A 25,851-nucleotide genomic window follows, 5' to 3' on the forward strand; every position below is an offset into this window, starting at 1 on the left:
TTTGTGGTTCAACATAAATTTTTGCATTTTTTCTAGTTTTATAAAATGTGTCATTGGTAGTTTGATAGGAATCACGTTGAATCTATAGATTGCTTTGGGTAGGTAGCACAGACATTTTAATGATGTTAGTTGTCTCTATTCATGGGCACAGTATATGCTTCCACTGAATATGCATTTTTTAAATAAAAAGTAAAGCAGCCTACTACCTTACATAAACTGAGAACTATGCAGTGCTACTTTTCTCCAATATTTTTAGCCTCTAAAATAAATTTGAAGGGGAAGCATACTTTGCAGAACAAAAAATGGGGTGACAGATCAGTCAGCAGATTCCTCAGAAACATTTTAAGATCATTATATAAAATTGCCTTAGATATCCAAATTCTTCCCAATCAAAAATCTTATGAATAACTCAATGGACAGTGTGTATCATATAATTATGCTCTATCTGGGCTAATTCACTCTGTGCATTCATAAACGAATGAATGGTTAAAGCTTAAGAGATTTCCCATAAGGTTTTTAATATTGTCATTTATCAGTAGTTAAGTTGATATGGCCATATAATATAGCTAGTGGTGGAGTAAATTTTTATGATTCAGTAGCATTGTATTACCATACTCATCTAATTATCTTTTCTTTTTCTTTACTTTTATTTATTTAGGATAGCCAGGAGGCAACAAGAGATTAAAACTCAAAACTAAAAATGTTATTTTATTTGTAGATATGAGAAGCCTATCCATCACTTCCACCATCTTCTTTGCAATAAAAATAAAAGGAATTAATTCTTTTTGTTTGTGTGTGGGCAATACAGCAGTGGGCAAAAGTAGGTTTACAGTCATTCATAATAAATACAATAATTAATAAATAATAAAACAAGAATAAATTGTTTTTCATACAACTGTAAACCCACATTTTCCCTCTGTATAAACATACAAATAACACACATCTCAGAAAATCCAGATACTTAAAATGTATTCATTTCTTAAACAATATTATTTTAAAAAGAAAAACAGAAATGGCAAACTCTACTGAATAAAAATTTTGTTAGCTATTGGGATTTAAAATATCTTAAGACTTCCAGCACATAGGTTTTTTTTTACACACCAAGTCCTTCTTCCCTTTGTATCATGGAGATGTTTTCTAAGTTAAGCTATATCAATGTTAACAATACACGTCTTCATTTAAAAGACCGTTCCTCAGGAAAGAGGAGCTAATTATCCTTTCTAACTACTGGTGTTTGGGTGCATAAACAGTGATCATAGTTTTCCATTTATGAACAATCCTTTTCAACAATAATAACACTGCACTATCTTAAAACCTCGTGAAAGAGCACACTCTCAAAGGCCTTGCAAAAATGGCCATTGAATTTCTTTCTTAAGAAGTGATCCCAGTTTAGTTTACTGATTACACAAGTGAAGAAAACCAAATGAGAGAAAATAGGAACTTACAACAGCAAGGCCTGTGGGCCCCTAGGGCCCTAAATTTCTTGAGAGCGGGACAGAATAACCAGGCAACTGGCAATAAAGATAGAAACCTGGATGCCGTCCTGGCCCGCAGCCACCTTCTGTGTGGCCAAGAGCACAGCATTTCTCAGCTTTTCCACCAATGAAACTAAGATCACACTACCTGACACTCCAAAACTCAAGTAATGGGAAAGGAATTTAATTAACGGGAATTGATTGTAAAGTACATCACATTCCTGTGATGAAAATTACATGCAGGCATACCTTGGAGATGTTACAGGTTGGATTTCAGACCACCATGATAAAGTATCACAATAACTCGAGTTGTAATATTTCTGCTGGTGGATGGTCTTGCCTTCAATTTGTAAAAAACACATTTGTGAAGTGCAACAAAGTAAAAAGCACCATGAAAGTAGGCAAGCCTACTTTCATTCCCAATTACCACTGAGAAGAACTATTTAACCAATTAAGCAGGGTGTGTTTTGTTTAATCAGTTTGTCAAGGATCAAGAATTGAGCACCACAAAAGCAATCTTAACCAAAGTTTTCATGTTTGAGAATGTCACTGCTGATAATCCAGGCCTTGCCAGGGAGGGAGCCCTGAGTGTTTCTTGGGAAGCCTTGTGGGATTTGCGATATGGTCCTCCTTTCGATGTGACTCTGAAGAAGAGTCCTCGCCCCTGCTAAGTCAGGGAATCATCCAGCACCTTTACTTTTCATGGCCTGAGAATTCTGAATTTGTGGATCCATGACAGAACAGAAGGAAAACTATCAAGACCCCTGGCTCATGTGCAAGGTGAGACCAAAACAAGTGGTTTATGAAACTGACCACATAGAATGAATAAAGTGGGCACTACCCCTCACCAACACGTCTGGGAGGAGAGGATAAAAGTGTGGTGATGTCCAGCTGTCATCATAAGCTGCCACTCAGCCATCTACAGCACACATTTTCCACTGAGGGACAGGTGTTCACACAATATCACTATTTCCCCAGAACACAGGAACCAAGGACTTCCCCAGTATTACATTCAAGGCTGGTACCACATTTGTGATTTTTCCATTAAAAAGCCCATAATCTCCCTAGTCTTCATATCTAGTTCCTCTGTGTTTTAGTATATAGCAGCTTTCAATGCAAAGAAAGCTTACCTTAAAAATAGACATTTTTCTCTTTTTGCTTCAAATCTTCCAAATTATTTATCTTCCTTTCATTAATCTTTTGTGTCAAAGAGCTAGTTGCATGAAAGTAGCAAATAAAATGCTACTTTATTTTTTTTTTAAGGCCAATGATGCAATCTGCTTATAGGAGGAAAGACCACCAGTTTTAGTATAGTGGTTCTGATCCAAAAAATATTCTTTGTTGCATTAGGTTGGCCAGAAAGTCCACTATGTTCTTTCCATATGATAACTCTAGTGTTTAACTTCATTTGAAACAATTTTTTTATATCGTATTGTGATAGCTGTTATATCAGTGTTCATTTAAAGAAAACATCAAAATTGGTGAACTTTTGTGCAGCCATTTTTAATATTGAAGATGGAAGAAAATATGCGTTTTCCAACATATTATGCTTTATTATTTCAAGAAAGGTAAAAATGCAACTGAAATGCAAAAAAAGATTTGTGAAGTGTATAGAGAAGATGCTGTGACTGATCAAACATGTCAAAAGTGGTTTGAGAAGTTTCTTAATACTAGTGACATTTTGCCCAAATAATTATTTGCTGTGCGACTGTCTTATGCATTGGAAAATATTTAGCAGCACCCCTGGCCTCTACCCACTAGAAGCCAATAGTGGGAGATAGTCAACATACTCAAAATATCCAAATCAATAAAGTAATTGGTGAAAATGAAAAAGTGTGTATTTTATTTTACAGAGAAAATATACTTTTTGGCCTACCCAATGCCAACTCAAGTGAGAGGCAGCAACTTTCTGATTAGCTATTAAGAGATCACATCCAATTATGGATAAAAATACAAAAACAGGCCCACAGGCTCTAGTCTTGCTCCTCAGTCTCATTCATTCCCCCAGCTCCCAAACAGGTAGCTTCATTTTTTATGAATAATTTGAATTTCAATCCTTCATTTCCAACTATTGCATGGGCTATATCTATTTGGGTATTTCACTGTCTTCACACTTAACCTGTCCTAAACCAAACCTACCTTATAAACTGGCCTTCTGCCTTTTTTGGTCATCTCTTTGTGTTTCCGAGGACAGTATCCTAGTCCAAGCCCCCAAAACAGCCCCACTATCAACACAAGCCCCTTATCACTTCCCAGTCGGATTCATTTTGCATGCCACCTTGCTGGACTCAGCTTTTTCAATCAATCCTTTTGTTCTGCCCTCGCAGGTGAACTCTTATCAAAATCCCAGGTGCAGAAATAGGCATCCAGGAAGGGGGTTACCTGGGGAAATAGGCCTGGGTATTGATCCTAGATTCCTCCATTATTGGAGCAAGTAATCAAAAATAGACCAGCCCAACAGAGCACTTCAGAGCAGGGGCAGATGTCTCCAAATTGCTTGCTCACATTACTCCACCTGAGCCTGGAGCTGAGGCCAGGATGGTACAGACATCTCACCCTCAACTCACCGTCCTGGGAAATGCCTTCAGGCGGGGAAAGCATGATTCTGGACCCAGGTTTTGAAATCCCTCCAGATCACCTCAAAGCTGACAACCATTTCTTGGCTTCACTCTAGACTTCTCATTTTTCTCTTGGATCTATTGATCCTATGGTATTAAATTCTGTACCCAATCTGCACTGAAATGGATTTCAGTGGGCTTAAAACCTTGGGTCCTGAGGTTCTCTCTTCCCTTTAAGAATACTTACACTAATGTGCAGGAAATGCAGGTCTACTATAATTATGGCCTTTCAACATTTTATCTCACATTACCAAAGAGAACCCATTTGTACTAGTTTATGTTATAATACTTGTGACTCATAAGTCCACATTTACAAAGAAAAAAAAGCCCTCCAACTCTCCTCCTATTTCACAAAGGAGTTCTCCACATCCCTCATTAGAAATGAGTAAGCTTCTGTACTTTTAGAGAGATTCACAGAATTAGTGTGATGCATATACCTTAACAAACCATGTCCCCCAGTCACTGGAACTGATCCAAAGCAAACTGTAATATTTTGAAGCAGTCCTGGCCAGGGAAAAAATAATACCCATACAAAGCTAGCAAATATTGTTGGTATACAAAATAGCACACCTACAAGGAGAAAGGGAGCAGAAAAGAAGAGGGGAGGAAGAGAAGTTGGGGAAAGAGAGCGACATTAGAAGGAATGACTAGTTCAGAAGGAAGAAGAACTGCTCTCAAAGACCCAAGTGTGAAAAAAAGCGCAGCCTGGTCCCCCAAGGGCCTTGTGCTCTCCCCACCACACCTTCTGGGCAAAGAGTGGGAAGGCGAGGCTGTGCTTACTAGCGAGACCTCTGCAAGATGCAAATTTAATATGGTCTTTCCACTTAAGAAGCAGCTGATAAGACAGACCTGCTGAACCGTAATGATAGAAGAAGGCAGAATATAAGTGTATCTCACTAAGGTGGCTAAGAAAGGGTTTACTGCTTCTTTAGAATTAGGGTACAGAGTCGTCAGCTATGTGGGAAAAAAGAAGTTGGAAGGTTGGTGAATAAAAATGCAAAGTATTCATTAGTTTAAAATTTAAATTGTTTCTAAAAAATCCAGATTAAAAGAATATATACATATATAAAACTTGCACGATGTAATGAACGTATGTCAAAGCCAAATAATTAAATACAAACTCCCTTTACTTGAGTGCCAAGATCTGAGCTCATAGCTCTGGATAAATAATAAGCTATAGTTCATCAACCTATTTGGGTATTAATGAGCTCATCAAATTTTTTTCAACAATCACAGACATTGCTGTACTTGGAAAATTATAAGTAGAAAGTCATGTCAACATTAACATTTCTCTGCTAGTTTAAGTCTACATTTAGGCATATTTTTATAAATTAAAATGTCATTAAAATTTATTTTGAGATTGCCTAGAGACATTCGATTTTGCATTTCATAGACTTTTAATATCCTTTTGTGTCTCCATATAAAACATTTATCTGTGTCAAAACCTTGAAATCATTTGTAGATATACTTTTTCTTTTATTGGCCATGCTAAGAATATTTACCTGTGGGAACTATAATAATTCCAAGCAATTTACTGTCTGGCCAAAAGTATCACATTTGCACATAATTTATTGATGAAGAACTTGTGCAAGCTTAAGTAGCACTTCATCAATAAATGTTTTCCTTAGCTGTTTTGGGACAGAAATAGTGCATCCCTTTTTGGCCTGGTATTATGTGGATTTATCTTAAATAGTTGAAAAACTTAGGATAGTTATCCAATAATTAAACTATTTGGAGAACCTCTTTGCTATGTTCACTGGGAGGCTATTATTGAAGAAATCATTCATTACCTCATTCACAGGCTGCCCTAGTAAGTCCTCATAGAGAAAACTCTTCCTGCTCTTATCACCAGAGTGGGTTATACACATGGGCAACTGGGTCGGTTCTATCTTATTATGGTCAGTCTTTCCCTCACTGTAGTAACTCACTGCATTTCCCTCCTTCTGTTGGTTGCTAGAAAACTTAAACAAAAGTTGAAGGCCACCTGTGTGTGTCAAATCTCCACACCAAACACTCTCTATGGTAATAGTATGTAATAGGAAGTATTATTATTGCCAATACATTACATGTATTAGATTTCACTTATTGTGCATAATAATCCTAAAATATGGAAACTTTTATTTTGCCATCATGACCAATGAGCAAAGTTAAGTCTAGAGAGGTCCACCAACTCCAAGGCCACTGAGCTAGTAAATGGCAGATTCCAAGTCAACTGAAGCCTTTCTGACATCAAAGACCATGCTTCTAACTACTACTCTGTAATTCTGTTCCTGGCCCTGCTGATGTTTCTGCCCCTTTGACTCTTTTCATTTTAATAATGAAATGCAGTTAATAGCCCAGAATTCTTCGAATCAACAACAGGGCCATTCCAAATCTTCCAAAGGCCATGTCTGACCACCCACGCTTATCTGGCTCAAGCTGCACAAGACTGGGTGACAAAATGTTGCATTGCCAGTCTTCCCCCAGCTGACATGCTCCTTAAAAGTAGGGGAGAGACCATGGGCAGCTCTATAGTTCAGTAAAGGATCATGGTACTGTCAGGAAGGTCTCCTTGAGTCTAGACATCATGCCATGATGCTCAGCTGAACTGTCTTGCTGATTGTACAGTTTGTTAACAAAGGCACCTGTGAAGTGGGTACAGGACCATGCGGCTTGAGCTTCAGCCTATACTCCCTGCTGGTGTGTCCAAATTCCCAACAGATATGAATCTTCAAGATTTGGAATAAGAAACCAGAATTCCCAGGAATTCCAGAAATCATAAGTTACTCCATACTTTCTCCTAAAATTTATTTATATTTATAAAATAATAATCATGACCATACTAGAGAATAATTTCCATAACATTAAACAGTGAATCATTTTTTTTGTGAGAGAAATACTGAAATTTCCAGAGGTTTTCTATAAAAAAAAAACTATATATATTGTAATAACATTTTAAAAAGATCTCCACCTGATATTTGAGACAAAAAAACACTAAAAGAAGGGAATATTAATATAAAATAAATGCCAAGTAAAAGCCATCTTAAACATTGAAAGATTATAATCAATATCATTTATAATATATAATTCTTAAAATGAAAATTTTAAAGCACACAGAGCATTAATTGTCCTACCCAACAGTGTTGGTTTTTGTTTTATGACTAATACTCCAGATGTAAAAAAAAAAAATCTTTCATTTTGCATTGACATTGGTCAAATTGTTAAGAGGCTTCCAAAAGTATAGCCAAGGTGGACATTAGGGTTTGCTCCACATAAGTCATTTCCTTTTTTAAGGATGACAATATTTTATCTGTTTGTCCTGATTCTGGTTTGGCCACTGAAGTCTTTGTTTTTTAGCTACTTCAGATTTTAGATCAGTTTCTGGTTTTAAAATGGAGTGTTCCACAACATATTCACATCATCTTCTCTTTGCATTTCTTCTGTTAAATTACTTAGAAAGAACAAATTGTAATAATATTCAAACACTGAAAAAAAAGCCAGCAAAATTATTGGGTAGTACATCCAAATAACATAACATTCAGATCTACTTAGCAAGCTTGACAAGGCTACATAGAATCACAGGTGGAAATTTCAATTAAAATTTAACAACTTATTTTGCTTCCAAATTTGTTATTTCTTGGAACACCACTACTAGAATTTGTACAAAGTATACTATGCGCATAAACATATTAATGGTTATGCAAGAATGACTCACCGTTAGCAGCAGACACACATTTAGAACATGGCAACTGCTACAAGCAAGGCTGCCTGATCAGTCTGTGACCACTTCTCTCCTACTTGCTCCTGTCCTGACACTTGGAAATGTCTACTTTCAATTTTGACTGTGCTGTCAGCATTTTCTTCGTTGTTTTTTTTTTAAACTTTATTGAGGAATAATCAACAAATATAATTGTCTCTACTTTAAGTGTACAATGTGGTGATTTGATATACATATACACTGTGGAGTGATCACCAAAGTTAAGATAATTAACTGCTCTTGCTTTCAATGATTTGGTAACTTTATTCGAATCAATAATGTCTAAATTTTAACTCTCCAAGGAGAATTAGAACAGTTTTTCCCATTTTCTCAATTTCTTGGCTACTTTACCTAGGGATTCAGAATTCAGGAAAACTTTTTTTTTTCCTGAGAACTGCATCTGAGTCTGTATCCATCAGAGCAAGGGGGCACATTTTTCTTGCAGGGAAAACTTTTTCAACTAACACACCTAGAAGGTTGTGTCCATGCAGAGCGCCTTCATGACATCACAAAAATAGGCACAAATAGACTATTTTATCAGTCAGCTTGGGAAGACATCAAAAGCACAAAAAAAGTACCCATTAGCACTTTAGGAGTCATAAAAATATCTTTAATTATGCAAAGCCACTTGCAAATGCCCATGTTGATTTGACCAAAGACACGGAAAACAGTACGTCAAAATGTTGTTTTCACAAGTACTTCTGGGCTATAGCTTTAGACATGGCCTAAATATCAGCTATCTGATATCAAAAATTATCAGTATCAGCTATCTGATATCAGAAGTTAATATTAATCTGAATTTTGGCAAATAATTTTCCTTGAGTTGTTCCCCCCATGCAACTTAAATACAACATTATAGGGCCAATTATTACATACAATGTTTTCACACATGTGCTCTTAGTGAAGAGAATAATGGAAATGTATTTTAAGCACCTACAATGTATCAGACACTATGCCACATGTTTCAAATGTTTCTTCAATCCTTAAATTAATCCTATAGGATAGATATTTCTTTTATTCCATGGGTAGAAAGAAATAAGGCTCAAAACCAACTTTTCAACAGCCACGCTGCTAGTGATAACAGCATAAAATTTAGTTCAAGTCCAACTTGCAAAGCCATGCTCTTTCCATTACACCATACTGCAAATCAAAAACACAGTGGCAAGTCACAGTATCTGGTGGCTTCCCCAGCTAGGGAAGAGAGCTGGTACCAGGCAGCCTGGCTGCTCCATGAGAACGAACCTTGTTACCCTTGAGGTAATAAGACCTTCCCTTGAACACATTTAAATAAAAATAGGGAAGCCTACAACCCTTATTTGAAAGAAACATACAATAAACTTGGAAGCAAATATACATTTTTGGGGAAAGAGTTTAAAATAAACATCGCAAACACAGTACAGAAAGTCTGCCTTACCTTCAAATATTTCACCAGCTTCTGAATTTGCCAGTATTCTGATGGCAGATCAGCATTTGCTTCTTGACGATGATCAGGTGGTTCTTCATCTTCTTCGCTCTCTGAGGAGCTCTCACTAAAAACTTCCTCAATCTTACTGACAGTCTTACTGGGAATAACAACAACATATAATAAATGTATTCATGCTACAGCAGGGACATGGTTATAATGTTACTCTTTTAGCAACATGTACATAAGTGATTAAAAACTCTCAGAAAACCAAGAACAGGGGCACTTCCTCAACTTGATAAAGAATATGTACAAAACCTACACTATCACCATACTAACTCATGAAAGACTGAATGCTTCCCCCCTAAAATCAAGAACAAACAAGGATGTCCACTTTGACCACTGCTATTCAACATAGCACTAGATTCCCTAGTTCTAGATCTAAATCTAACAAAACTTGTAGAACCTGGATGCTGAAAACTATGAAATGCTGCTGAAAAAAATAAAAACCTAAATAAATAGAGACACATATAGTATTCATAGATTAGAAGAGTCTACACAGTAAAGACAGCAAAATCCTCAGCATGTTTTTTAATAGATACAGCAAGATTCTAAATTTATGTGGAAATAAAGAAAATAACTAAAACTTTTTTTTAAATGTGAGAAGAATCACTTTCCCAGATTTCAAGATTTACTATACAGCTATAATCAAGATAGTGTGGTACTGAAGAGCCAGATATTGAAATCAACTCAACATAATAGAGACCCAGAAATAGACCCACATAACTACACCCAAATGATTTTTGACAAAAGTACAAAAGCAATTCAATGGTGAAAAGGCTATCTGGATATCCATAAGCAAAGAAAATGAACCTTGGCCTAAGTTTAATACCTTATAAAATTAACTCAAAATGGATCACAGTCTTTAATCAAAATTTTTAGAGAAAAACAAAGATGGTAATCTTCAGGACTAAGGGCTTACTGAAGAGTTCTTAGACATGACAATCCATAAAAGCACAACCCATATGAGAAAAAACTGATAAACCAAATTTTATCAAAATTAAAAACGTGTTTTATGAGAGACCCTATATTAGGAGAATGAAACCACAAGTTATAGAGAGGAGAAAATATTTGCAAACTACACATCCAACCAAGGATATCCAAAATAGATAAAGAACTCTCAAAACTCAACATTTAAAAAAAGTGATCTGATTAGAAGATAAGCAAAAGACATACAGAGACACCAATGAAGAATGTACATAAGCAATAAGCTCATGAAAAGATGTTCAATATCACTAGCCATTATAGAAATGCTAAGACAACAATGAGACATCACTACACATCTTTTAGTACAGCTAAAATTTAAAAATGGTGCAATACCAAATGCTGGAAAGGATAAGAAACTGAGTCTCATTCATTGCTGGTGGGATAGTAAAAAGGTACAGCTACTCTGGAAGAATTTGTCAATTTCTTAAAAAACAAAACACACAATTATTATACATGTAAGCAGTTGGGCATTTATCCTAGAGAAATGAAAACTTGTATATGATTGTTCACAGCTGCTTTATTTTTAATATCCAAAAACTGTGAAGAACTAAAACTTCCCTCAATAGGTGTATAATTAAACTATGGTACATCCATACCATGAAATGCTAGGTAGAAATAAAAAGGGACACTATGAATTCATGCAACAACTTAAATGAACGTCAAGGGTATTATGGTGATGAAAAAAGAGTCAGTATCAAAAATGTGCGATTCTATTTATACAACATTTTCAAAATAACAAAATATTAGAAATGGAAAACAGATGAATAGTTGCCAGGAATTGGGAATGAAGGGGGAAAAGGTGTGAGTATAAAGGGGCAGCAGGAGGGGGTTCTGTGTGGTCACAGGAGCAGTTTTGTCTCCCGATTGCCATAGTCACCACACCAATCTACATGTGATAGAATGGTGTGGAAGTATACATATATGTGCTACTGATGGTAATCTCCTGGTTTTGAAACTGCACCATAGTTACTCAAGATGTAACCATGGGGGAAGCTAGGTAAAGGGTAAATGAGACCTCTCTGTACTATCTCTGCAACTTTTTGTGAATCTACAGATATTTCAAAATGAAAAGTTCAATAACTAGTCAAACTGAAGAGTTTATTATGTTGATTCCCCCAAAACAGTGTAACTGTAGTAGAGCTTCTTCTTAAAGTTTGTTTTTTTCCAAGTGATAATGTAAGATTTCTGCCATTTCTTCCAGTAACTCTGCACTAAAAGAAATTCAATATAATCATTCTTACAACATTCCTAGTAACTGTCAATATATAACAGTAAGAATGCCATTGATTAACATTAGTGCACTGTGTAAGAAATGGCTTTTAAAAACTAGTCATGTTAACAGAAACATACCGAACGGCATGTGTTTTTCCAGGTGAAACAGACGGCGCTGACTTTTCAAGTCTTCCCCCACGTTTTTCCTTGTGGGTGTCTCTTAGCGACATTCTGTGGCTAAAAACATGACACCTTTATTAATTACTTTATGCGGACTAATAGGAAATTTAAAATAGAAATGTATACAAATATTCCAACATTTTCATGCACCCAAATAATATGTCTTTCTGACACAGAGAATGATGATGAGCTCCAGCCTCATCTACACACACATTTTTGTCCTTTAAGCACAGCTATGCATTCTATATAATTATAGAGTTTGTTCAGTATTGCTTTGCACTAGGAGCAGGCCTTCACAGGCTGCCATCATCGTGAAAGTCCTTCACTCTGTACCTTCTAATCTAGTAGCGTACTGCCCTGATCATAGTTGCTATTTTTCTACCTTCCCCACCCAGCATTACAGGAGGGATTGTATCTGATTTTTCATGTTCCCAGGTTTAGCACAGTCCTTGGCACCTATGTGGTCTTCATTAAATACTTAAGTAAATCTTAATTGAAAAAAATATGTACATGAAAAAGGCTGAATTAAAAATTTCACCTCCCAGTTAATAGAGTAGCCCATGTGATTTCTCCATGTGTTTTAATATCTTTTTCATGAGCTATTTGCCCTGACTCACCACTTACATGAAAATGAACTGTGTTGTTCCCTTCCCTTCACAGAGCCCACATACAAACCCTGTTGACTGTCAAGTCTCTCTGCTTGAAATAGGAAGGAGGAGCAGGAAGGTATCAACTTATATTGTGGAAGGAGGTATTTTTTTTACTACTCTGTATTCTTCTACTATGAAATAAAGTTATGTGAAAAATTAAGCAAACGTGCTCACTGAAGATGTTTTAAAAATCCCATCATGCAAATGTCTACATACGCTTTGAAATCACCAGTGGTCTTCCAGTTTAAACTTGGCTCTAATCTCTTGGTCATTTGACGTTTCCCCAAATTAATTTGTTTCTTCTGCAGCATACTCTTGTCTGAACCATTACTAGTTTTAGGTAAGGCATCTGCTTCTTTCTTCTTATGTGTCTCATTAGGCTGATCCTTTTCCTTTTGCAATTCTTCATTCAATTTAATTTGCTGTATTAAAGAAAAAATTAATAATAATATTTATAATGATACCACTTTGGAAATCATCTAGAGCTAAATGAAAATTAACATTGGTGATAAATTCAGAAAAAAAGTCTCAGATACATCTTACTTGTGTTGCTTAGTGACACAAATTGAATAAAGACAACTTTACAATCAAATCCTTCATTGGAAATTGACTGACAGTAATGTTTCTAAACTTCACCTCCACTGCAGCACAAACAGATACAACCACAGGGCTGACCCTCCTCACTTCTCACCAACCTTAGAAAAGATTAAATTCAAACCCTACATTGACTGGGATTCATCATATTCAAAGTGCTGAAACCAAGGATAAAGAGAACATCTTTATCTATTCAGAGATGAAAGACATCGTAGACAGAGGAGGAACATAAAATTAAAATAGACATTTCATCAGAAGCAATGCAAGCCATAAGAAATGAGAATTATATCATTAAAGTCCTAACAGGGAAAAAGAAAAATAAAGCCTATCAACCCAAAACTCTACACTGCAACATAAAAAAATCTTTCAAAGATGAAGGTAAAAATAAAGGCTTTCCCAGATGTACAAAAATCAAGAAAATTCATTGTCAGGAGGCCTGTGCTAGAAGAAGTGTTAATGAAGTTCTTTATTCACAAGGAATATCATAACAGACAGAAACATGGATCTATACACAGAAATGAAAATCTATAGAAATGGCAAAAATATATATAAAAGACTATTACTTTTAATCATTGTAAAATGTAATTTACTGAAGAAAAATAGTAACAATGTTTTGAAGGTTTAATAATATGTAAAACAAAATGTATGACAACAATATTACAAAAGATAGGGAGAAGCACTCAGGATATACTATTGTAAGGCACTAAAACTATTTATGAAATTATGCAATATTATTTAATGTCAGACAAATTAATTACATATACAAAGATATATATATATATGACACATATACATCAACATATTTAAAAGAACTAAAATCATAACAAAATACCTTCTGTTAGTACAATGGCACTAAACTTTTATTACAATGACCGTAATATCACCACACCCAAGCAGTGATGGGCTCATCTTCCATGGTTTCAGTGGAGGCCCCACGGCAAGAATGTAATAAAGCACCCTCCCCCCTCTTACCCAGGGTCGTGTAGTAGAGGCCCAGTGGGGAGATGGGACTTCCAACTCTGCCCAGCAGTAATGATGCACCCGTACCACCAGCGCTGTCAATGGTGACTAAGTGGGGAAATTGGACTTCTACTCCCACCTTGCTATAACCCCAGACCTCTATCAGTGAGGTGTCAGAGAAGGACTGCTAAAACAAAAGCTTTAAATACAATGCAAAGTTTCACAATATAAGTGCCAAAATGTCTCAGACAATAAAAAATCACTCATTATACCAAGAATTAGGAAGATCACAACTTGAATGAGAGAAGATGATGAATAGATGCTTATACCAAGATGAAATAGATGTTAGAATAATCTGACAAGATTTTAAAGCAGCCATCATAAAAATGCTTTAATGAGTAATTATGGAGATTTAAAACAAATGAAATACTAGAAAGTCTCAGAAAATAAGTAGAAGATATAAAGAAGAACTGGAGAGAAATCTCAAAACTGAAATCTATAAACCAAAGTAACTCACTGGATAGGTTCAGCAAGAGGACGGAGAGGAGAGAGGAGAGAATATATTACTTTGAAGATATAGCAAGAGAAATTACCCAATCTGAACAACAAAGAGAAAACAGATTAGAAAAAAGTGAACAGAGCCTAGAGATCTGTGGGTCCATAACAAAAACATCCAACATGCATGTCATCACAGACCCAGAAGGAGAAGAGTAAGAAAGTCAGACTGCAAACGTATTCTAATAATGTCTGAAATTTTTCCAAACTTGGAAAAAGACATAAATCTCAAATTTAAGAAGCCGAAAAAAACCTAAACACAATAAACCCCAAAATCCATGCCAAGACACATAATAATCAAACCATAAAACTAAAGACAAGGAAAATTCTTAGCAGCGAGAGAATAACAATATTTTACCTAAAAGGGAAAAAACAATTACAATAACAGATTTCTCATGAGAAACCATGAAGGACTAGAACAACATTTTTCAAGTGCTGAAAGTAAAGAACTGTCAACCCAGAATACCATACTCAGTGAAAACATTCTTCAGGAATGAAGGAGAATTCAAGATGTTCTCAGATGAAGGAAAGCTAAGAGAATTTGTCACTAACAGACCTACCTTAAAGGAGTAAGTTCTTAAACAGAAAGGATATAGTAAAAGAAGGAAACTTGCAAGGAAGAAAACAATGGTCAGAATAAAATTAGGGGTAAATATAAAAGGCTTTTTCCTCTTGAGTTTTCTAAATGATGTTTGATGGTTGAAGCACAAATTATAACATTGTCTCATTGGTTATCAATGTATGTAGAGGAAATAAAGACAACTAGATTATAAATGAGAGAGGGTAAGGTACTTGAAGAGAGATATGATTTCTATACTTCACACAAACTGATAAACTGTTAAGTAGATTATGATAATTATGTATGCATAATATAATACAATACCTATAGTAACAACCAAAAAAAAAATCTGTACAAATAGATACACTCAAAATACTAGGGGTAAATGAAAATGTAATTCAAAAAAATATTCAACCCAAAGAAAAACTGGAAAAAATAGAAATGAAAAACAGAAGGAATAAACAGAAAACAAAAGTAAACTGGCAGACTTAAAACCTTTACATATCAATAAGTAAATGTAAATTATCTAAACACATCAATAAGTAAATAAGAGTTTCACGGAGTGGATTTTAAAAAATGACTGAATTTACAGGTTGTCTACAATAAATTTAACTTAAATAAAATGATATAGGTAGCTTGAAAGTAAAAGGGAAAAATATACCATGGAAACATTAGTTAAAAGAAAGCAGAAGTGACTATATTAACATCAGATTAAGTAGACTTTAGAAAAAAGTTACCAAGCACAGAGAGGGACATTATATTATGATGAAATTTTGGTCAATCTATCAAAAAGACATAATCATCCTAAATTCATAAGCAGAGGTGTAAACACAAAAACAAACAGAACTAAAAGGAGAAATAAAGACAAACCCACAGTTACAGTTGGAGGACTTCAACACACCTCTCTCAACAACTGATAGAAAATCAGCAAGGACACAGAAGAACTCACCACCACCCAAGACCATGTAATTTAATCCACATTTATAGAACATGACACCCAATACAGCAGAATATACATTCTGTTCAAGCATCTAAAAGGTACAGAGTGTGGCAAAACTAGGTTGTGAGTATGTGAAACACAGAGTATATTCTTGTATTATTATTTATCAATTATTGTATTATTTCCCATAGGAGAAACTGTAAACCTACTTTTGCCCCACCCTGTATACACCAAGATAGACCTAGGTCATACAACACATCTCAACAAATTTTTTAAAATTAAAGTAATTCAGAGTGTAACCTCTGACCACATGAAATCAAACTAACCTTAACAGAAACATAATAGGAAAATCTCTGAATACTTGTACACTAAACAGTAGACTTCTAAATAATCTATAGATCAAAGAGGAAGTGTCAAGAAAAACTTTCCTTAAAGTACACAAAACAATGAAAATGAAAATAAAACATATCAAAATATGTGAGAGGCAGCTTAAGCTTTTTGTGGAAAATTTATTGCATTAAATGCTCATATTCAAAAAGAAGAAAATTCTTAAATCAACAATCTAACACACCACCTTACAAAACAAGAAGAAGAGTACCAGAAACCCAACACAGGCCAAACAATGTAAAAAAAGAATGTAAAAAAAAACAGGATGCACCTCCCAACTGTCAACCACTATGGTAGGAAAAGAATCTGGAAATAGCCCAAGTGTCCATCAGTATATGTGTGGATAAAAAAGATGTGGTACTTTTACACAATGGAATACTATATGACTGTAAAAAAAGAAGAAGAAACTTACCCTTTGTGACAGCATGAATGGATCTGGAGAACATAATGCTAAGCAAAATAAGCCAGTCAGAGAAAGACAAAGAGCATATGATCTCACTCACATGTGGAATCTCGTGAACAAAACAAATAAAATAACACCAGAGGCATGGATACGTGAAACAGACTGACAGACTTCAGAGGAGAGGAGGATGGGGGGACTGGAATAGATCCGCCAATATGCATATATGCATAGCCCATGGACACACAAATTTGGTGAAGGCCAGGGAAGGGGGTGAGAGCTGGGTGGAGGGAGGCTAAAGGGAGGGAAACGAGGGACCTCTGTAATAGTGTCAACAACAAAAAAAGAAAAACAAAAAATAAAATCAATAAAATATATCCACGTTTACAATTTTTTTTAAAAAGTGAAGACTGCCCTACATTTTACCACTCTGCTGCCCCTAATGAGATGCTCACGTGTTAGCACCAGAAGGTTAATGTATCCCCTGGGGAATGCCCTTCTCCAAAAGATTAATAGCTTCTCTATATAGCAGAATGTAGATTTAAGAGAATTCTTTTAATTAATGTGAAAATTTTTAGTTTATGACCCTTTTTTTATATGCTCCAAGTAAAATAGTATTCACACTTGAAACCACCAAACCATTAAATATGAATATGACTAGATTAGTCCCTGGCCGAATAGCCCAGTTGGTTACAGCGTCATCCCGATATGCCAAGGTTGCAGATTCAATCCCCAGTCAGGGCGCATACAAGAAGCAACCAATGAATGCATAAATAAGTGGAACAACAAATCAATGTTTCTCTCTCTCCCCCCTTCCTTTCTCTCTCTCTCTAATCAATAAAAAACTTTGGCTAGGTTAAATTAAATGAATGACAAAAAAATAGAGAAATAAGAGTAAGTGAAACCCAAAGTAGAAAATGAAAGAAATAATAAATAACAATGTGAAGTAGAAAAAAAATACAGAAAAATCATTGCAACCAAAAGCTGGTTCTTAGAAGATATTGAGAAACTGAAAGACTTCTAGCCTGACAGATCAAGAAAAAATAAAACACAATGACCAATATCAGGAATGAGAGAGGTAAAAACAGCTATAGATTCCACAGATATTAAAATCTAATAAGAGAATAATATGAATAAGTTTTTGCCAATAAATTCAACAACTTAGATGAAATGAACAAATCCCTTTAAAGGCAATCTGCCAAAGCTCCCTCAAGGAAAAACAGATAACCTGTGTGGCCCTGTAACTAGTAAATGTGTTGAACCTGTAGTTTAAAACTTTCCCACAACAACACTTCTGTCCCATATGGTTTCACTGGTGAGTTCTACCAATCTTTTAAAATAGAAAGAACACCAAACTTTTCAGAGACTTGAGGAGGAGGAAAAGTTCCCAACAAATTCTTAAGGCCAGTATTACTCTGATCCCAAATCCAGATAAAGATATTAAAGGAAAAAAAGCTACACATCAATAATTTTTTAAACAGATGTAAAACTTTTAAATAAAATCTTAGGAAATTAAATCCAAAAAGATAAAAAGAATAATACATCCTGAACAAATGAAGTTTGTCCCAGAAAAATCAACACAATTCACATTAAACTAAAAAAGAAAAAAACACATAATTAACTCAATAGGTACAGAAATATCATTTGATAAAAATCCAACATTGTTCCTAATAAAAGTTCTCAATAACTTGAAATAGAGGGGAACTTCCTCAATCTTATAAATGTCATCTGTGAAAAACCTACAGCTAATATCGTACTTAATAAGAAACAAAAAGTTTTCCCTTTGCCATTAGGAACAAGAAACCACTTCTTTTCAATTCTATACTGGAGGTTCCAGCTAGTGCATTAAGGAAAGAAAAAGAAATAAAATGACTGAGATTGGAAAGGAAGAGGTAAAATGATCTTTATTCACAGACAACATGATCATCTACATAGAAAACCCTCTGGAATCTACAAACCAGATACTAGAACTAATAAGTTTAGCAAGGTTTCAGGATATAAAGTCAACATACAAAAATCAGGTGTTTCTTCATATAACAGCAACAAATAATCAGAAATAAAAATTTTAAACCTAGGATTAACAATAGCCCCCAAATATGAATATAGACAGGTTTCCCAAGAGATGTGTAAGACCTCTGCACAGCAAGTTACAAAGCATTACTGAGAGAGATTAAGACAGACCTAAATAAATGGGATATGTACTACATTCATGGACTGGAAGCTTCAATATTGTTAAGATGTAAGTCCTCCCTAAACTTATCTGCGTATTCCACACCATCTTAATCACAAGTTCTTCAGGCTTTTTATGAAGAAATTTAAAAACAGACTTAAATATTCTAATGAACATGCCAAAGACTCAGAATAGTCAAACAACTTTGAAAAAGAACAACATTGGAGTACTGACTCTACCTGACTTCAAGACTTATTATAAAACTATAGTAATCGAGACAGTGTGATATTGGTATAAAGAAATTAAGAAACAGAAATATACCCACACAAATCAGTAACTAATTTTTGACAAAGATATAAAGGTAATTCAGTGGACAAAGGGTAGTTATCTCAAAAAACAGTGCTGAAACAACTAGATCCAACTTTGATCCATACCTTACCTAATGTACAACAATATCTTAAAATGTATCATCAATCTAAAATGTAAAACAGGGCATTAGAAAACATCTAGAGGAATACATTGGAGAACATCTTGAGACATTAGTTGCATCTGACAAAGCTTTATTAGATACGACAGTATAAGAAAACTAATAAGTTGGACTTCAAAATCGAGGACATTTGCTCTTTGAAAGACCCTATTTAGAGAATGAAATGACAAGCCACAAACTGGGAGAAAATATTTACAAATCATATATCTGACAGAATACATCGCCAAATGCATATATAAAGACCTCTCACAACTCAAAAATAAGAAATCGAACAATCTAATAGAAAATAGGAAAAAGATCTGAATAGACCCTTCAGCACATAAGACATACTGAATGACAAATAAACATATGAAAAGGTACATTTAAGACATGCTAGTTAAAATTCAGTGAGGTACCACTATATACCTATAAAAAATGTCTAAAATTAAAGGCTTGTCCATTATTGATGACTATGTGGAAGAACTGGAACTCTCACAGACTGCCAGAATGAATGTAAAATACTGCAACCACTTTGGAAAGCAGTCTATCAGTTGCTTAAAAGTTAAACAACTGTCATATGACCTTGGCATTTAACTCCTAGGTTTTGCCCAGGAGAAATAAAAGCATATGATGGGTAAAAATAAATATTAATAAAAAATGTTAAAAATAAGAGAGCTTAAATTTTAAAGACATACACAACGTTTCAAAGATAAAGTAAAGAAATATTTATAGAAATGGCAGGGGGGTGGTGACAGAAAAGATAATCAGAGGATCAATCTCAGAGATCCAACATCCAGCAAGAAAGTTTCAAAAAGAGAACAGAGAGGAAAACATGATTAAAGATATAATGCAAACAGTATTTTTCCATTTTTAGTGAACATATGTCATCATTAATGAAAAAACACACAACTGGCACTAAACATATCATCATGAAAATTACAGAATATCAGGGCTAAGAGAAAATTCTAAAAACTTCATTAGATGGCAAAAGCCAAAACAGTCACATAAAAAAAAAAAGTCTTTAAAATTCTAAGTAAAAATTATTTTCAAACTGACATTATAGAAACAACAAGTGAGAGAAGAATAAAGACTTTTTCAGGCATGCTAATCCTCAAATTTTCCCTCCAACATACCTTTGCAACTCAGGAAACTCTACCAAAATGAAGGGATGTGCCAAGAAAAGGAAAACTGAACAGAAAGGAATATGATAAAAGCCATATATGAAAAGCCCACAGGTAATATCATATTTAATGGGGAAAGCCTAAAAGCTTTTCCACTAAGATCAGGAATAAGACGAGAAGCCTGCTTTCATCACTTGCATTCAACACTGAAAGTTCTAGCCACAGTAATTAAGCAAGTAAAAGAAAAACAAATTCAAATTGGAAAGGAAGAAGACTATCTCTATTCAGAGAGGACTTAATCTTATACGTAGACAAATCTAAAGATTAAAAAAAATGAGTTAAAAGTGAATTTAGCAAAGTTACAGGATTCAATTTTGAATTTCACATTAAAAATCAGATCTGATTTTAACACTGAAAAATAAGTTGTGTTTCTATACATTAGCAGTGGACAATCAAAAAGGAAATTAAGAAAATAATTTCACTAACAATAACATCAAAAAGAACAAAATACTTAGGAATAAATTTAACCAAGGAGGCAAAAGACAAGTACACTGAAAACTATAAAACATTGCAGAAAGGAATGAAAAAAGATATAAACAAATGGAAAAACATCCGATGTTCACAGATTGGAAGACTTAATATTGTTAAGATGACAGCACTATACAAACAAAAACAATCTACAGATTCAGTAGAATCCCTATCAAAATCTCAATTGTTTTTTCAGAAATGATAAAACCAATCCTAAAATTCACATACAAAGTAAAAAAACTCCAAATAGTCAAAATGGTCTTGAAAAATAAGAACAAAATTTTAGGATTCACACTTCCCCATAAAGATTAAATAAATGAATGAATGAATGAATGAACATTGAACATAGAATTACCATTTGACCCAGAAATTATATTCCTAGGCATATACCCAAAACAATTGAAAACAGGGATGCAAACACACACTTGTACACCAATATTCATAGCATTTTTCACAATAAACAAAAAATGTATTCATCAATAGATGAATGCATAAACAAAATCAGTATATACATATAAGTGGAATATTATTGAGTCATAAAAAGGAATAAAGTTCTGATACATGCCACAACATGGATGAACCTTAAAAACATTATGCTAAGTGAAATAAGCCAAACACAAAGGACAACTATATGATTTCACTTACATGAAATCTCTAAAATAGGCAAATTCATAGACATAGGAAGTAGATTAGAGTTTACCAGGAGTTGGGAGAAGGAGAATTGGGAAGTAATTGCTTAATGGGTACAAGTTTTAGTTGGGGATGATGAAAAAGATCTGGAAGAGACAGGAGTAATGGCTGCAAAGTATTGTAAATGTAATTAATACCATTGAATGATACACTTACAATGGTTAAAATGGCAACTTTTACATTTTATGTATATAGAGTTATAAAAAGAACAGTAATAACAAAGGAAAACTTGGGTCCCGGAAACAAGTGCTCAAACACTAGGAAACAAAGAGCATTCACAGGATGACGACCAAGGGATGTGCCGTGGCAGGGGAAGGAGCAGTCTGGGGAGAAGATGGAACGCTCCAGAAGTGGCGGGGTCAGGAAGAAAGTGGACCCGATGACCTATCTCGTGTGGGTCTATTGAAGTGCCACCAGCTTGAAAATCAGCCTGGCTTAAGTGTATCACGTTATCGTTCTTGCCTGTCATTCCTTATCTATGGCAGCTTTAACCAGAATTTTATTTCACAAAATATTATACTGACTGGTTTCTTTGTTCAGCACTATTTCAAATACCAGGGAGTACACAAAAAAAATCCTGTGCACATGCAGTTGGCACACTGATTATGACAATTCAGTCAGGGAGTAATCATGCGATGAAAATAATCAAAACATCTAGGTTTCATTAACAGGACTGAGTCCTTTATCCTTAGGTTAATCATTTAACACTATATACTATATATATGCTATATACTATAAAAAGTTGTTGTCAAGTAATATAATGCAATGAAAGCTCAAAAGAGACTATAAAGCTTACCTGTTTGGACATAACTTCTGAAAATTTTGCTGATTTATCTTTTAAAAATGTGACAAGGTCTTTATAAATCGCTCCTTTTCTCTCATAATTAATTTCCCCGTCATCATCTGTTTTGCCCTTTGAGAGAAAAAGTCTGATGCTATTATTAATGTAATAGCAATATAAAAACCTGATCAATGCATCACAACCCAAGTGCACATCTTGTTTTCTTCTCTAAAGGACCCATGTGGCAGTCTTTATACATGAAGCGTAAAGGTGAAACCCTTCCCTCTTAACTTAATGTTATCCATTCACTCATTCATTCAGCAAGCCTCTACTGAGCACCTCCTATCTGCGGTGGGGCACTCTGCTATTCAACACAGAAATAAGACCTCCTTCCTTCTGTGCTCCTCTAATGCGAAAGTGCATTATGACTTCAATAGCTTCTGACGAAGTCACAAAAGGTCTGAAGATGAGAATGTCACCGTGGAAATGACTGTGTTTCTATTTGTCACACTGCTCTTGTTCTGTGTGTAGCATGGTTGCTCCAGGATTCTTTTTTAGGGTTATGATCTCTCTGCAACCACCTGTCCCTCCACCCTCTGCCTCTGTCTCCCTCCTTGTCTCTTTCTTTTTATCATGTCCCTCTTCTTTCCTACCCCTATTATTCTTCATCAACCAAATACATATATATGTATACGTATCTATGTGACTATATATACAACATATGTACATATAACTTCAGTATGTTATACTTTTTTTGTAATTACTGAACAGTTTCATTTTTTAAACTAAGAGGAATACTTAGATGTTTCCATCAAATAAACTTGTCTGTGGATTAATAAATAGCCTTTTGTAAGAAGCAAAGGCTCCTTGTCCCACTCTAGACAGTCAAAGAAAATCATTCTTTTTTTTTTAACCTCTTATTTTCAAAGTGGAGATTTCACTTTTCTAAAGTAACAAAACAAACCAAAAGCAAAGTTATATATAGGTCATCTCTGCCTCCTAATGCAGAAATAAGCTAAATGTCATCTGATAAGAAATGCCCCTAAGGTGTGTCAGAAAAAGTGCCTACAAGTAATTAGAAGACAGCAACAGCAATTCAATACCAACCCAAGTCCAGGTGTGACAACTCTCCAGTCACTCCCCTGTAATAGCTGGGTCCCCATTAAGGATTTGTGTCCTCCCTCCAGAATTTTGCTGGTGAGACCCAAAACTACATTGAAGACACTGAGGACAGGGTGTTGCAGAGGAGAAAGCTGAGCTCTTTCTAGCTAAGTCCAGTGAGCAAGTATGAGAGTCAAAGATTTTTTAACCTAAAAATGTCAGAAGGTTATGTGCTATATCTGTCTCCGCTTGAAGCTTCCCCACCTACCACACTCTCCTTTGTGATACTTGGGCTGAGAATCTGCAAAACTGCGTTCCTCCTTTGCCAGGTTAGGTTCACTTCAATCATCAGGAAGTAAAAGGAGGAGAAGGGACACCCTCCCTCTTAGTTATCCCTTGTTCCTGTTAGTCAACCCAGCAACAGTCCCACATCCCTGGCAGTGGCCATTGTTTCCAATGGCAACAGTTGGTTCTAATTTCCAGAGTTTTTTCTTCAGAACAGGGCTCATCACACACCCCTGGAAATACCATCGTCAGCCTAGCAGGGCACCATCTTCAAAGACCTGGGTCTTAGTTCTGCCAAGATCCTCCTCTACGCTCCTGAGGGACCAGCACTACTGGGGCACCACTCACTCCTCAGAGGTCTAGGTCCTGGTGTCATAGAAGCCACCTGAGCTCCAAGGGGACCAGCACAGTCTGGAAGGGACCGTTCCTCAGAGGTGTTAAGTACCAGTTGTGCGGGGACTCCTCCTCGGAGCTCCTAAGGGACCGTCACCAAGGCAAGCAGGGTCTATACTCTCCAGAGGTCCGAGTCCCAGCTATGCAAGGGCCCTCCTCTGAGATCCTAAGGCACCAGCACAGCCTGGCAGTGGCCCCTTCCCAGACATCAGGGTCCCAGCTTCATGGGACACCTCTTCAGGCATCTACACTTTGACAATTCCCCTCCTCTTCTCTTTGCCCCTCAAATCTTAGGGAGGAAGTTGAAGTTATTATGTCTGTGTTGCCTCAGTGCTCATTTTATGAAGTGGAATGAGTCCCTTGGAAGGCCATTTGTCAGAAGGCTGACTTAATGACCTGCCATGGCGCTTATTCTGAGACAACGTTGGATTGGCCCAGCAAATACACATAACAAACGAATCTGCCTGAATCCCACAGAACAATATTCTACTTTCTGGGGTCATTAGGGTTCAATCCTAGAGACGTGTCTGCACTTACAGACATCAAGCTAAGTAACAATGTCAATACTGTTTTATAAATATTACTTACACCATTTAAAAATACTCCTTCTGCACTGCAAGTAATGCACAAAGTTTCGGCATCATGTGGTTTCACCAGCACGTAACAAATTTCCCCAAGAATTTGTCTCCAAGGTGGGGCTCGACATCCATTTGAAAATTCATAATCTGAAACCAATTTTCAATCAGTTTAGAGTTCTGTAAAATATGTTGGCTCCTAAAAAGAAATATTATTAAAACTGCTTTTTCTTTTTTTTTAAATTCTCACTCAAGAACATTTTTTCATTGCTTTTAGAGAGAGAGGAAAGGAGACAGAGACAGAGAGAGAAATACCAATGTGAGAGAGAAATGTCTATTGGTTGTCTCCATAAATAGCCTAACTGGGGATCAAACCCTCCGCCTCTTGGTTTACAGGACTACACTCCAACCAACTGAGCCCCACCAGCCAGGACTTGTTTTCATTTACTTAATATTAAATTCCAGTGTAGCTGTTGAAGCATTTTGAAAAATAATTATGAAAACATATATAACATAAATGAATCTGAGAAGATATAAACCTGAGGTATATTTGATAGATTCCAAGACCGTTTCTTCTCCTTTGCCTGAGAAACGTTTGAGCAGTTCTACATCGTTTTTAATTGCCTCTGGATTTAAACGTATTTCTCTGAAACAAATGTTTAGATATTCATTTAAAACATTTTTTAAAAACCTCTACAAAAAATACATGTCAGCGTTCCATTATGTCAAGGGAAACATTCTTATAATTAAAATTGTAGTTAAATTATACAATAACAAAGTTGCAGCTAATTTGAGCCATGTTATAATCTCATAACACTGTCAAACCATCCAGGGATTACTGACTAATGTTTAACACAATATTAAATATACTAATTTAAATATTCACCTTATATCTTAATTATAATACCATAATACTAGAAAACATTAGAAAAATGAACAAGTTTTAAAACTGCTAAACTGTACATGATATTTGCATTATAATTTAATTTATTTAAGAGTTTTAATTTAAAGAGACTCTGGAAATTC

General features: G+C 35.3%; 1 protein-coding gene across 1 annotated transcript in view; it reads right to left on the minus strand.

Annotated features, from left to right (window-relative positions):
* Nucleotides 1-25,851, minus strand: part of ODAD2 (outer dynein arm docking complex subunit 2) — a 171,504-nt gene that overhangs the window by 137,543 nt on the left and 8,110 nt on the right. The window contains exons 4-9 of the mRNA XM_054590234.1: nucleotides 25,365-25,471; nucleotides 24,839-24,975; nucleotides 22,487-22,603; nucleotides 12,537-12,742; nucleotides 11,629-11,727; nucleotides 9,244-9,391 (exon numbers count right to left, since the gene is read on the minus strand). Coding sequence (XP_054446209.1) covers nucleotides 9,244-9,391; nucleotides 11,629-11,727; nucleotides 12,537-12,742; nucleotides 22,487-22,603; nucleotides 24,839-24,975; nucleotides 25,365-25,471 — 814 coding nt within the window. The remainder of the gene's footprint in view (nucleotides 1-9,243; nucleotides 9,392-11,628; nucleotides 11,728-12,536; nucleotides 12,743-22,486; nucleotides 22,604-24,838; nucleotides 24,976-25,364; nucleotides 25,472-25,851) is intronic.

Source organism: Pteronotus mesoamericanus, unplaced genomic scaffold, assembly GCF_021234165.1.
Source record: "Pteronotus mesoamericanus isolate MK-2021 breed Mesoamerican mustached bat unplaced genomic scaffold, CSHL_Meso_final contig_130, whole genome shotgun sequence".
In the NCBI taxonomy this organism is placed as follows: domain Eukaryota; kingdom Metazoa; phylum Chordata; class Mammalia; order Chiroptera; family Mormoopidae; genus Pteronotus; species Pteronotus mesoamericanus.